Source organism: Mixophyes fleayi, chromosome 7 (genome assembly GCF_038048845.1).
Source record: "Mixophyes fleayi isolate aMixFle1 chromosome 7, aMixFle1.hap1, whole genome shotgun sequence".
In the NCBI taxonomy this organism is placed as follows: Eukaryota; Metazoa; Chordata; class Amphibia; order Anura; family Limnodynastidae; genus Mixophyes; species Mixophyes fleayi.
Genome location: NC_134408.1, coordinates 42,590,022 through 42,604,824, shown reverse-complemented (window position 1 = coordinate 42,604,824; position 14,803 = coordinate 42,590,022). Strand labels below are relative to the sequence as shown.

The following is a 14,803-nucleotide window of genomic DNA, read 5'->3' as shown; positions in this document are numbered from 1 at the left end:
TATATATGTATATAACATCTATTACAACAAGTTCTGAAATAAAACCATCAAATTGATTTAACATCTACCACCAACGCCGCTGACACCTATTACATATAACAGCACAAGTGCTCTGATAATAGGTTTCTTGCCCAATACTTACCACTTGGAGCAAATTTGGATTGTGGTAGAAGCACTCAGGGTGTAAGGAACTGATCCTTCCAGGGTCTTGAACTATGGATGCTGTGTTGCTGGTTTATTGCCTTGCTTTTCTACCACTGAGAGAGTTGGGGGTATATATATACTAAACTGTGTGTTTGAAAAAGTGGAAATATTGCCTATATCAGATTCTAGTTATCATTTATTTAGTACATGCTACAAAATGACAGCTAGAATCTCATTGGTTGCTATAGGAAACATCTCCACTTTTTCACACACGCAGTTTAGTAAATATACCCCTTAATCTTTAAACTGCAGTTCTTGAGGGACTATTCCTAGGGATTTCAAATGTGCTTCACCTGCTCATAATCAGTGACAATTCAGAGGAAAGACTGATTTATGTAAACCTGGCAGATTCCTGTTTCCCTTGCCTGATTATTGTGGTTTGTACCTGTGACCACAACTTGCTACTTCTACTTATTACCTGTGTACCAAAGAGGCTTCTGCCTGATTCCTTACACTCTAGTAACTAGACTTCTCAGTTACCAGATCCGTTACACAGGGGTAGCGTGCTAGATAGTAGTCTATCATTAACCACACAGGTACTATGTATTCTTTTGAAGAAAGATTACTTATATTTTTCAAAGTCAATGCTTTTGGTAAATGGCTTATACTCTTGACACTTTTCTACATCTACAAGACAAACATTTTAGGCTTGTGAGTCTATAGTTACTGCGGCAGAATCCTGAATAGATTCCTATTATTTGGTCATCCAGAGATTCATCTTATCAGGATTTTATCATACTTACCAACTTTTTAAAGCTGGTCTGCGGGAGATCAGGGTGGGAGGTGGGCATGCAGGGGCGGGCTAGACAAATTGCGTCATTTTGGCCCCGCGCCCATGATGCAATGACGCAAATGTGTCATTTTGTCATGGGGCTTGCAAAAATTATGCGCTTTCCAGGGGAATCGCATCATGGAGGCTTCAAATGGGCAGATGCGAGAGAATGCCCTGCTCTCCCGGGAGTCCGGGAGACCTACCCAGATTTCGGAAGTTTCCCAGACATTCTGGGAGAGTAGGCAAGTATGTGTTGTATATGTGTTGATTATTCCCCTTATGGAATATGGAGAATAGTTATTAGTTATAGTTATATTTTTCTTTGTATTTATCTGAGTTATGTAATATTTCTTAACTATGTAGCGTGAGATTTTTTACATTAACTGGTACAACCTATGGCTTTCCAGCTTCTGTGGAACTACAATTCCCAGCACTTCCTGTCTGCACTACCACTCCACAAGACTTATTTACTGGAACAAGTACCTGATGCTTTGACCTTAGTGACAGTACATTTCCAGTTACGAGTTATAATCTGTTATTACTTTTAAACTCATCCCTTTAAAATACTTCATTACAATTAACTAGGCAAAGCTGACCCAATAGAGAGGAGAAACCAAAGAATTAAATTACCAAAACAAATGGAAAAATTTGATACAAATACATATTGTAACATTCATTATAAGCAGGGAAAATTTATTTTATGTAAGCATATAGTTGCCATATGTCCATAGTTTCTAGTGACAGTGCTCATTTTTTTAAAGGTATTTTGTTGCATATAATATCCCTAAAATACAAATTTACATACAAACTCAGATTACCATTCTTTCAAACTGATTTGAAACATATCAACTAAAAGCTGCTCGCAAGCTGGTAGCTTAGAAACAATATGATATAGGTTTATTTTTTCCAGAAGGCAGAATTAAAGCTGCATATCATCTTATTATCAGTTTCAAGATATGATTTAAAAAAATAATATTTTTGTGTGTAGATAATTGTTAAGATATTTGACAGTTCCTCACAGTATCTCCCCATAGACTTTCTCTATCTCTGGTGGACAGGAAGATTTAATTAATCATGTCAGTCTACTTTATAATTTACTAATAAAAACTACAAGTACCAGGATGCATTGCTGTGGTTTAGCTTTGCAGTTGGTCAGACTGCTTGGTTCACCTTTGCAGAAGTTTTTTTGTTTATTAAAATGTTGAAAAATTGTCAGAAATATGTTAATGCCCCAGCTGATTTCTTTATATATGTTATTCCTTATGCAGTGAGCATATATTTTGAGGTTCATTTAACAGGACCCCTTGAGTCTCTGTTGAACATATAACACAGGATGTAGAATTTTGTTGTGTGTTCGTACCCAGGGATGTAGCTTTTTACCTTAATATAAAATATTTTCTACATAAAGACTAAAATCAAATGTGTTCTACTTTCAGTTTCTCTGATTGCCATCCAGTATGGTTTTTATACATAGTCATTAGAGTGATTGGGAATATTTAACAATGATTCTCAACTACATATGTCAGCCCTTTATAAAAGTAATTGTGTGGCACTTGTTAAATCAGCTAGGATTAATTGATCTAATTTCTATTTTGTGCTAAAAATAACCTACACTTTCTACACTAATAATTGGTAGTCTTGACAGTCTCGGTCTAGGCGTGAGAAATTCCTTAGACACAATCTGGATGTAAAACAATAGCAGAATCTCAGGCCACTAGTCAGTAAGCGTGACGCGTATCTGGAATAAAGAAATTCTGCCAAGCATCATCATCATCATCATCATTTATTTATATAGCGCCACTAATTCCGCAGCGCTGTACAGAGAACTCATTCACATCAGTCCCTGCCCCATTGGAGCTTACAGTCTAAATTCCCTAATATAGACACACACTCACACATATACATACAGACAGAGAGGTAGAGACTAGGGTCAATTTTTTGATAGCAGCCAATTAACCTACCAGTATGTTTTTTGAAGTGTGGGAGGAAACCGGAGCACCCGGAGGAAACCCACGCAAACACAGGGAGAACATACAAACTCCACACAGATAAGGCCATGGTTGGGAATTGAACTCATGACCCCAGTGCTGTGAAGCACAAGTGCTAACCACTAGGCCACTGTGCTGCCCATAAGCACCACCTCTAAGGGTAGAAATTTAAATTAACAACTGTAAACCTGGAGATGATAAGTCAAATGAGCAAAAAACTTCCTACACGACGTAGTTAAAACACGTAGAACCACTTTCCAGTAGCTACTGGAGGTTCTCATGATTGTTGAATCGCTAATTTTGTTTTGTATTATTGGAACGTATACTGACTGTAATAGTAGAGGGCTAATGCTGCTATTGCAACAAAGCTAGCATTTATCAACATTTTTGCTCATAGAAAGTTTATAAACTTTTCCTGGCTAGATAGAGTGGAACAACTATGGAGGTGATTTATGAAGTGCAAAACAGCCACCCCGCAGCACAAATAGATCTTTGGACTGACAGTGCATCTGGATTTGTGCAAATGCCCCTTGATTGTCTCTGGGGTGGATAGGTTTACGGAGCAAAATGACCGAGTTTGCGGAGAAGCAGAAGCTTATAAAGGCAGAGTAGAGGAGTTGGTTGAAGTGAACGTGTTCCCGCTGAAGCTTGGCAGAGCACGCAGGCTTGGTGCTTCTCTGCAGAGCAGAGCAAAAGTTAGGTTTCAGGGCAAGGCCATTCTCCCTCTGCAAAGGCACTTAACTAGCTTTACTGTAACACCTCTTCTGTCATGCTACCTTCCTGCCTTGTTTAGAAGCTGGGCAGTATTGCAGAAGCTGATAACTGAGTAACAGTGATACAGTTAACTACTATGCACAAAACTTAAAACCTGCAAAGACAGCGCAGTAACAGGAATAATCAATAGCTATTCCTTGTAGACTGCAGCTGCAGATTCATTGTGTTATCTCACATTTTGGGTGCATGTCATATCGATATTGTTCCCCTTCGGTTTTATTATTGAGGTCAGTTGTTTCCCACAGTTCACTTTTAGTTCTTTATTCAAATCATTGAAGAAGAAACTACATATATGGTATTCATGTTTGGTTTTTATGGATGCATTGCATTTTTTATAATTTTTTAGCATAATCTCGGCATAGAAAAAGAAGCCAAATTGCCACCATCAGCAAAGAAACGTTTAATCAAGGACAACAAGAATTATAGTCTTGAAAGGGACCTGTTATTTACATATCCCGACACCTCTACCCAGGCATGAAAACTACTGAGAAAAATATGTTATTATGTATCTAAGAAAAACTGAACTATCCTATAACTTGCAGGTGTTTTAAATTTGGAGATGTGAAAGTATATCTGTCATTGCTTATAGCAGGTGCTGTTTAATTCAGAATGAGTGTAACTATCCGCCCTTTCAGAGTCTAGCTTATTTCTTTTAAACTTCTCATTTTCTAGTCATCTCTCACATCTTAAAGGAAAATTGCAAGTAGTCCATATATACTCCTCTATCACAATTGCGTGTTTCTATTTCATAAGTCTATTAGACTTACAAATGATGATTTTCCCATTGTATTGTGTAATTCAGGGTTTCCCAAACCCAGTCCTCAGGGCTCCCCAACAGTGCAGGTTTTCCGGATCACATGTGACATAATTAGGACCACCTGTGGATCTGTTACAATGTGTCAGTCAGTAATGAATACACCTGTGCTCCAGCAAGGAGATATGGAAAACCTGCACTGTTGGGGAGGCCTGAAGACTGGGTTTGGGAAACCCTGGTGTAATTTATACAGGATATCTGCTAGCAATTGGAGACCATAAAATATAACTTTTGCAGGTCTTCAAATGTCTCTTCTAGTGCTTCAAGATATCTATGTCATACTTACCAACTTTAGCAGCATGACCTCTGGAAGCAGGCACCGTCCTTGGGGTGTGGGCACGCAAATGGCGCCGTTACGCTCTGTTCCTGTCAAACTTTAACAATATCGGCCTATCACAGCAGAGGGCGGGGCCAGGATGACACGTTTAGCCCTACCCACTTCACTAACGAAGAGGGTAGGATGCGGGAGGTTGCCCGGCTCTCCCCGGAGTCCAGGAGAATTTCCAAAAATTCGGGAGTCTCCCGGACATTCTGGGAGAGTAGGCACCTATAATCTATGGTTTGTCAGTCACAACACTGCTTAACTTCTCTGGTCCTCATTCCCCCGTAGTTAATGTACAAGTCTGAATTATTTTACAGAAATGCTACATATTTTCTCAAGAGCTAAAAAACTTGTTTAGCACTTAGCAAAAATATGCTATTAAGCTCTTTGTTAACTTTGCTGTTGTTTTATACCATTCAAGATAATATATGAGGTGTATGCGGAATCATAGTTAGGGGCATAATCAATTAGCAATTCAATATGCCCATTTGGGTGCTGAATATGGTTGTTAGTATAATATTTTTTATTCCTATATATCGTCCACTTTTATGTATTAGAAGCTCTCCTTTTCCTTTTGTCGTATACTCAGTGTGATTCAGTTTACAGTGTTACCACACCAGTGTATCAGTCAGGCGCGGGCTGGGATACTGCAGGCAGGGGGGCACACAGGCGGCCGCATCTCATTACACGGGATGCGGCCGAGTCATTGATGACGCGGCTGCATCCCGTGTCATGGGATGCGGCCGCCTGTGCGCTGACACAGCCGCATCTGATGTCATCAGATGCGGCCGCAGAAAAAAATCCGGACAAATTGCATCGTGGGGCGGCCGGCCGGCCTACCCCCGGCCCTAATAGAGGAAAATCTGAGCGGCCCGGGGGGCCGATGCCCCCCTGCCCCCCTACCCAGCCCGCCCCTGGTGTCAGTGAATTTCCTGTCATTGTGGTGCTGAAGTTCAGTTGTAGTAACTGGTTTGACATCTTGGACTGTTATTTGTTCTACTCTCTGGAATACAGTGAGTGACTTCTGCCGTTATGATCGTTGTTAAAGATCAGTGTGGTGGTGTTCTGGTGTTAGCACAATGTTTATATATTATTGCACAATACATGACAAACTCCTATGTTTTATCAGCTTACTTCCAAAATTATTCAAATGGAAAGGGCTTTTCCAGATGGGAGGGTTATGCTAATAAGCAGCAGATTTACACATAATTAAAATTGTGTGTGGGACCAAAAGAGGCTCAGATGTGAAAAGTTTTGCTATAATAGGTAATTAAAATATTCCTTCTCTTGTTTTGCTTGCATTTTTTTTTAAAAAATTCTATTCCAAACACTGCTTCATGTAGAAGGAGGATAAAACAAGCAGTGGATAAAAACTAAGGGCTAGATTTACTAAACTGCGGGTTTGAAAAAGTGGAGATGTTGCCTATAGCAACCAATCAGATTCTAGCTGTCATTTATTTAGTGCATTCTACAAAATGACAGCTAGAATCTGATTGGTTGCTAAGGCAACATCTCCACTTTTCCATACCCGCAGCTTAGTAAATATACCCCTAAGAATAAATTTCAACATTTCCCATGAACTCTAAAAATTAAACTTTTGAAAATAGGGCTTCTTACCCCACAGCAATAGAATACGCTACAACTATCAGAGAATGAATCCAATAAATGCTAAATAGAGAGGTGATTAAAGCCTTAGGGAATAATAACATTACATTATTTTGATGCACATAAAACAAACTAGTAGTGATTAAAATGAACATAATATTATTATTAATTTGATTCATTGTTTTATCTAGAGATGCTCAAGATCGGTTCCCCGAGAACCGAACACACCCAAACTCAGCAGATCCGTAGGGGGAAAAAAAGCAAAATTATGTGATTTTAGCGAAAAAAAAATAGGGATTTTAGAAAAAATAGGGATCCAAAATCAAAACCAAAACACGCAAGGACAGTTTTGCCAAAACCAAAACAGAAAGTTAATCCAAATCCAAAACCAAAACCAGAACACAGGGTTCAGTGAACTTCTCTAGTTTTAGCTATGCAAAATATTTACGTGACCTTTACAGGGATGCTTTTTTTAAAGGTTGGAAAAATGCATGTATTTATAAAGTGTATTTGACTTGTGTCAGAGCACATTTTTGGCATCAATATTCATCTCCTGTGCATCTGTGTCCCCCCAGGTTTGAAGTAGGTATGAATAGAACATTCTGCACCCAATCAGATAATCAGAATGTTTATAGCAGCAGAGAATATTGAATGTGCTGATCATGTGGAAGATGGTCACTTGTGATTGTGAATGTGGAAGTTACTTGTCAAACTGATGCTGGACATTGTGGTTTGAATGACATCTCTGTATGAAATGAGGATCAGAAAATGAAACAGTCGCTGTTTTGTATGTCACTATGGACTATAATGTTGTGCCTTGATTTACATTTGCAAGTTCAAACACAATTGAGACTGCATGTCAAAAGCAAACACATTTGGTATGTGGATGTTAATTAGGGTTAATTTATAAGGTCAACGGAGGTCACTATGCTAATATATGCATGAAAGTTAATGCCAGTGGGTATGAGGCCTGTGGAAGTTGAAAACAAAATCACATTCGATTCCCAGTGAATGAGACTAAGCGTCCACGTATTAAAAATATATGGTATATACAACACTATTTTTAAAATATCACCACATTGAGCAATGATCTTAAAGTAGAAATCTTATATATAAGGGGGTGATTTTACAGTGCAGACAGAGCTCAAAATGGTATTTCAAAGCCTCTCTGCTTACTACATCATGTGTCATGTGACTGTGGTTGCCATAGTAGACACATGAAACTGTGGAAACTGTGCATAATTATAAATCATTAATAGCAGCCTGAAGAAACAATCCAAGACAAATGTAAATTACCAAGCTTCTTCTTACTACCACATTGATTTATGTCAAAAGAAACTCACCTTTTGTCATGGAATTGCTGTTAAATGTTGCTTCATTTCTTTAGTATATAACAGATGTATAAGGGGATATGTTTCAGCTGGCTGACTTTTAATTTGTAGAATGTTTTTTTTGTTGTCTTGAAGCATTAAATTTGAGATTTCAATGTCATACACATGCAGTGACCTTATTGTACTTGTTACTGATAGCTTTCAGCCTCAATCTTCCCACAACAACTTTGTTAAGATAAGGTGTAGTTACTGGTGCATTTAGTATGTTACTACTTCATGTCGCAGTGGAGTTTTCTGGTTTTCTTTTTCTGACAATGGTTATTTGGGTGCAGTGGGTAATGGCACTTCTGGATAATTCCAATTTATTTAATTCACTGTAATCGCAATAAAGTTTGTCCTGCAAAACACACGTGTTGTATCGGGACTGCGGTGTTGAAACCAATTAACTGTCTTGCGGTTTATTTTGTCTTCAACCAGGAAAGGCGAACAACAACGTCCAATGGGATGAAGACTCCATTGAGTACATGGCAGCCAATCCCGTGAGGATTGCATTTGTTTTGGTTGTTCACGGCAGAGCCTCTCGACAACTGCAACGGATGTTCAAGGCAATTTATCACAAGGACCATTACTACTATATCCATTGCGACAAGGTAGGCATTTGTAGCTATTACCATAGTATTTTCATAGTATAAATAGGATAATTATATATAGTGGTAAAAACCCCTCAGTTCCACAGTTTAAAGCTGTGCACCCTGTTGCAAGTGTCACTGACATTCAGCTAAGCTGTCTCTTGACAATCAACTGAATTGTGTAGTTGACAGCATCACACCCTGATTGATCTGATTGGTAGTTACAGGTGGCTGTCAGCTGGCACAGCCAATTGGAATACAATAAGGAGAAGTTAGGAGCTGGCAATGGCACCAGGATGACAGTCAGAGGGGACAGTTTAGCTGTCGCTTTAATCTGTATATATTCCAGCTGACACTGTTGGAGCTATTTGTTTCTCTTCTAGTCTGTACAGGAACTTGCAATAAGGCTACACAAGGCCATACAACTATTGGTCTGAACATTAGCTTTGTCTTTATCCTGATACAGAGATCCAACTTTCTGCACAGACAAGTAAACCAATTTGCCAGCCAGTACCCCAATGTCCGTGTCACTACGTGGAGAATGGCAACCATCTGGGGAGGGGCAAGTCTTCTGTCTACCTACCTGCAAAGCATGAGAGATCTGCTGGAGATGTCAGACTGGTCGTGGGACTTCTTCATTAATCTTAGTGCTGCGGATTACCCAGTCAGGTACAGTCCGTCAAAAATGTACAGTATTCTAAATCGTCTTTAAATTCTACGATCGTATGTCGTAAATAATATTGTCTGATGTGGTGAAAGGGAAAATACTACTAAAGTATTCTACTTGGTTTTGTAAAATGACATATAGTTGGATTATGACGTTTAATTTGTTAGGAAAATGGTTATTTTGGCTATATGTATAATGTGGTCATGATGCACTTAATTTATGTAGACGCAACTTCAGTGCCCTCTGGATCCTTTAAGACCCATTTGGAGTGAAACAAATATTTTAATAAAATAGTTTAAAAAAACATACTTATTTTTGTTTTTATAGCATTTCCTAAACTGTAATAAAGTATGCATATGAATGCCAATAAATAGCTGAAAACATTTTAGGGAAGCACCAATTATATGGAAATAGTTATTAGAGATAAGAAAAGTACAAGAGGAAGGTGTAAATTTATGAAAGGGTAAAAGAACTTTTTCCTGACGATATCTCATCATTCTAACAAAAGCTGATGTTACTTGTACTGCCATGATACCTAATCTACTCATGCCTCCTCAGGATGGTATTAACAGTACAAAAGCATTAAAAATGTTATATACTTGGAAAAAGCCAACAACATTTTTCAAAATCCAGCAAAGTTTAAAAACATTTTTTTTTTAAATAAATAATATTATACTATTATAATAAATAAATAAAAATAAATAATAATATTTTTATGTTTTATTTAAAAAATGTAATTACTGAAAGCCCAACTGTTTGCTTTAAGTTCAGTGATGTGTGATCCAGCATGCACTAGTATGGAGATATTTTTTCATAAATGCAGGAGACAAGTGGAGGTGTTGTCCATAGCAACGAAACTGATTCTAGTTATCATTTTCTAAAATGCATTAGGTAAGAGATAGTTAGTTGGTCGCTATGGGCAACACTGCTTTTCCTTTTTCGAAGGTTTGATACATGTGCTCCTAAGAGAGGGAGAATTTAGGAAAGTCAGGGGAAGATTGAGACTGGGGGAGGAAGAAATATATTCGGCAGAAACGAGATTGCCAGAGAGTGTGATTTTCGGTTTAAATAAAACATTGAAAAATTGTAAAAAAAAAATATTCCTTTGTGTAAGATACAGTATTTAGTGAATTTTCACCTTCACTAATGGCTTTGATTATCTCACATATTTGTCCCATAGATATATTTTGTTTTGTGCATAATTATATCATCTGTACTTAATAAATGTTAAATTCAACATGTACTAAATCAATGAAAGCTGATTGCTGGTTAGTCACTATGGGTTAATGCACATTTGCCCTTTGTCAGTAAATAACTCCTATTGTCTATGTTTCAATGAGTACAACACACCTCATTGTTCAGTTGCTTAAATATAATGTGTACTAGTCATCTTCTCACCAAAAATAGATACGTGCAAAGCCGCCTATTTTCTAAATGAGGATGTCTATACAGGAAAAGCCAAACTATGAGGAAGAAGGTGTGGAATTGTGGTTGATGTGCTAGTATTCGTATGTGAAAACTGTAAACGTGATAATGAGTCCTTTCTTATTTCCTTATAAAAGAACACCATTTCCTTATAAAAGGAAAAAAATGTTTTTTATACTTTAGAAAAAAAATAATTAAATTTTTTCTATAGAGTAGGTTTGTAATTTGGATGAGACATAGGGCTAGATTTACTAAGCTGCGCGTTTGAAAAAGTGGGACTATAGCAACCAATCAGATTCTAGCTTTCATTTATCTAGTACCTTCTACAAAATGATAGCTAGGATCTGATTGGTTGACATGGGCAACATCCCCACTTTGTCAAACCTGCAGCTTAGTAAATCTAGCCCATTGTCTTCCTAGCTGTTGCCATAACAGGGAGAATATTAGTTGTATAAGGTATAGCAGTGGACTTCACAATGATAGTTTACAACTGTAAAGCCGACCTCTAAAGATTGCAGTATGACGAATGAAAACAGCACATGATGGTTTCTAACCACATACATTCATTAGAAGCGACGTTCAGCTATACCGTTTACTCTCTTGAATGCAAGCTGTTTCAAAACTACATCTGTTGGCAGAGGATCATGGGTAATGAAGTCCAGCAGCACCACGAGAGGCTAAAGAATTGCCTATCCCTGAGCTGGTGGGTGTAGAAAATGATTTTGCCTGAGCTCTGGATTATTCATCTTGTTTCTTCTGCTCGTGATCTTAGATTTAATCTGTGTTGCCTCAGTAGACTCAATCAAGCTGACAAGGAAAAAAATGTTATATTATCAGTTACTGCCAGAGGAGCTCAATGGCTGAAATTGTGGTTAGTAGAGTCCCTGGCACAGGATGGATTATAGAGCTAACACTTTGAGAACAATTGACTCTTTAGGCCTTTGATATAGCTGCCTACCCTAAGTTTTATAGAATGTTATTGATACTGATGGATATTTTACGCTAGCTTGGATTTACCTTGCTGCAGGTGTCTATTGCGGTGACTAATACTTATGCCACAGGCAGTAGCGATAGCTCAGTGTACCCCCAGCTAATATGTATACGGTACAAACAGTTGTGACACGGCTGACTCTTTCCTCTCTCCTAACTGTCCTACAGTCTTGCCTACAGCACTACAGATACTCAAAGATGTCCCACAAGAGCGTCTTTACTGTACGAGTGACATCATCAGTGTCCTCTGTTGGCCGATTCAGGGCACCGCTGGCTGTTAGGAAACAACTAACATTGACACAAAGAGAACTGTATTGTTTCTAATCCACTGAAATGTGGCATAGATGGAAATAGAACAAATAGTATTCAGAAATGTCAACAGCCAGTAACCTGCTGATTCCCATGTCCAGTTATTTTTATACCTTATAAAATAGGATAACCCAAATTAATTAGATATATTTTGTTTTGCTTAGTGTTTCCATATATGATGTAAGCCCAACAGTGCTGTCAAGGAACTCTACATTATTGAAACATTGATTTTAGTTAGTGTTACATGTGTTTTATGTGCGTTAATGCATAATTGAAATGCAAATGTTTATGTACCCTTGTGCTGACAGTTCAGCTTCACTGACCTGTAGAATGACGCAGTGAGACAGGCTCTCTTATGCCACTACGTGTGTCTGTGACGACCAGCTAGATATTAGGTTAGGGTGTTGCAGGTGGTAAGTAGAGACGTTCACTGACCCCCGTGTTTTGGTTTTGGTTTTGAATCTGAATTAACGTCGTGTTTTCGTTTTGGCAAAACCGCCCTCGCGTGTTTTAGATTTGCTTTTGGATCCCGATTTTTTTCTTCTTCAAAAATCCCTATTTTTGTTTTCTAAAATCACATAATTTGGATCTTTTTTGTTCCTAAATTAATATTAACCTCAATAACAATAATTTACAGTCAATTTTTGTCAAGTGACAAGAACACTGCTACCCCTCCTGTTTCTGTGTGAGCAATGGCACTGAGCAATGTCACTAGAGACTGGAGAGTGACAAGAACACTGCTACCCCTGTTTCTGTGTGAGCAATGGCGCTGCATCTCCTGGGGAGGGACGTACTTATGGATTCCAAAACCCACGAGATCCGACAACGCAACAATGACGTTTTGCCTCGATTCAGGTCCGAGGACACGCGGAGAAACCAAGCCGGCTCACGAGCCTACTTGGATCCCCTAAGTTCGGGTGGGCTTGATTTTCAGAAAACCAAGCCTGAGCATCTCTAGTTGTAACCTAGCATCACTGAAATATAGGAAGTAGGGGGTTCTATTAGAATGTGTTGGATTAGGGGGAATATTAACTTAAAATGTAGTAAAAGGTGAAACTAACCTTTAAATAGTTATTAATTATTAATCAAATAATCATGCTACCCTAAAAATGACTTGAACATATTGGTTCACTAGTATGTCTGATCGTATGGTCCCTGTTTCCCTCCTAGAAGCAATAGGCAGAGCTTTTAGTGGAATGCCCCCAACGATACTGCAGAAAGGGCAAACTACTATATTCCCTTAAAGTGATATTAAGTTATATCTATGCCGGACAGTTCTTAGTTCACACCATGGTTGTCTTTCTCTGCAGAATTGTGGGAAACATTTCAACCAGGAGCACTGTGCTGCCACAAGATGGGCGGAGCCATGGCATAAAATTCATTATGAAACCACACCCACCCCAGTAGACACCTAATGGCTGGGCCCATGATAAGGCAATTATGTCACCACACCCCTGCCACTCTGATTGGCAATGCAGTGTTGATCATTTGATTGCCCCACCCACTTTTCACAGTTAACAGCAGAATTAAGCCACTCCCACCATGTCCTTTCCTACCTTGCCTCCAAACCTCTTGGAAGCAAGGTAGTTTAAGTAGAAAACTATAATCCTCACATTAGTATGACAGTGACAATTCCCTGATATGTAGGCACACTCCTATGCATTATACCTCATCTTTATATCTGCATTATATATTGTCATTACTGGAGTCAGGTCAGTGTTTACTCGATATGCTCTCTAGGTAGAGATTTATTGAAAGGATTTGTTAAAATGCTAAATAATTGTATTATGATTATTCAGGTCAGGCCATGTGAGCATGGGGAGCATTCCTTTTCCTGTCTGACTTACATTTTTATACTTTGAAATGGAAATCATATCCCATTGAGTCAATGCTAGTAGTGAATGTTGGAATTAAATCATTCTGTATATCCACTCCCTCATTTCCCCCTAGCTTCAGCACACTCACTCCCCAGACAGCTTGTTTAGATGATTAATGTGCTTTTTATGTTACTGGATTCCAAAGGGGTGGAAAAACCACCTCCCTAATTAGAGGTTTTTTTGTTTCCCTTTAACCATATAGGAAAATAAGAGTTTATAAAACACTAATTGTGCATGCATTCCCTGTGTCTGGGGGAATTTATCTATTTTTATTTGTTACATCTTTTTTGTTCCTGGATTTTACTTGCTTAGTGTACTAGCTTTTAGTTAATATAATCGGGCCTATTCTTTACTATCATATTTAGCTCACAAGATGCACCTGATCCCCACTTTCCTGCACATAATCAAGTAAACAATGTAATTTAATAAAACACATCCCACAAAGATGACCCTTTATATATATATATATATATATATATATATATATATATATATAGCACAATTGTCCCCATAATGAAAGTCATTCAAGCAGTTCATTGGATGTAATTCGGAAAATGTACATTTAGTGAGGAATTAGAATAAACAGAGCACACCTCCCATCTGTCCTGATCTTCGCCAGTCCCGACTTTTGTCCCAGCTGCCATAGCATTTGAGGTTAAATCCTGCCTCACAACAATACAGGGGTATTTTCAGAGGAGGGTTGGCATATTAGGCTGGTCTATCTCTACAGATGCCCTAACAATACCCTGTGGAGTGAGTGATGCACTTAATAAATAATTGTAACAATCTTTTCTCAGAAATTAAAGTATCAGTTTTTGTGACCTATTTAATACACGTATTGTGTTGATTTTTTAGTAAAATCAAATTACTTTACATTGCCAATGTTTAATTGCTGTAAGTGTTTATAAGTGGCTATAAACTAGGCAACAACCTCCTTTAATTTAGCCAGTCACTAAAGATCACCGTTCCAAATCTGACAAGTTGGTGAGGGTAAAGATCCTACTACTATATCAGTCAGTCCTCTGTGTAATTGTGCAAATCAGGGAGTGTGTTATTATTTTTAGTGACAGTTCCTAGTTTTAAAGATTGTTTTGCC

At 38.2% G+C, this 14,803-nt stretch overlaps 1 protein-coding gene across 1 annotated transcript in view; it reads left to right on the top strand.

The window, feature by feature from the left end:
* XYLT1 (xylosyltransferase 1) overlaps window positions 1-14,803 on the top strand; it is a 253,315-nt gene that overhangs the window by 149,142 nt on the left and 89,370 nt on the right. Inside the window, exons 3-4 of the mRNA XM_075179751.1 lie at window positions 8,288-8,460; window positions 8,906-9,108. Of these exons, the coding sequence (XP_075035852.1) occupies window positions 8,288-8,460; window positions 8,906-9,108 (376 nt within the window). The remainder of the gene's footprint in view (window positions 1-8,287; window positions 8,461-8,905; window positions 9,109-14,803) is intronic.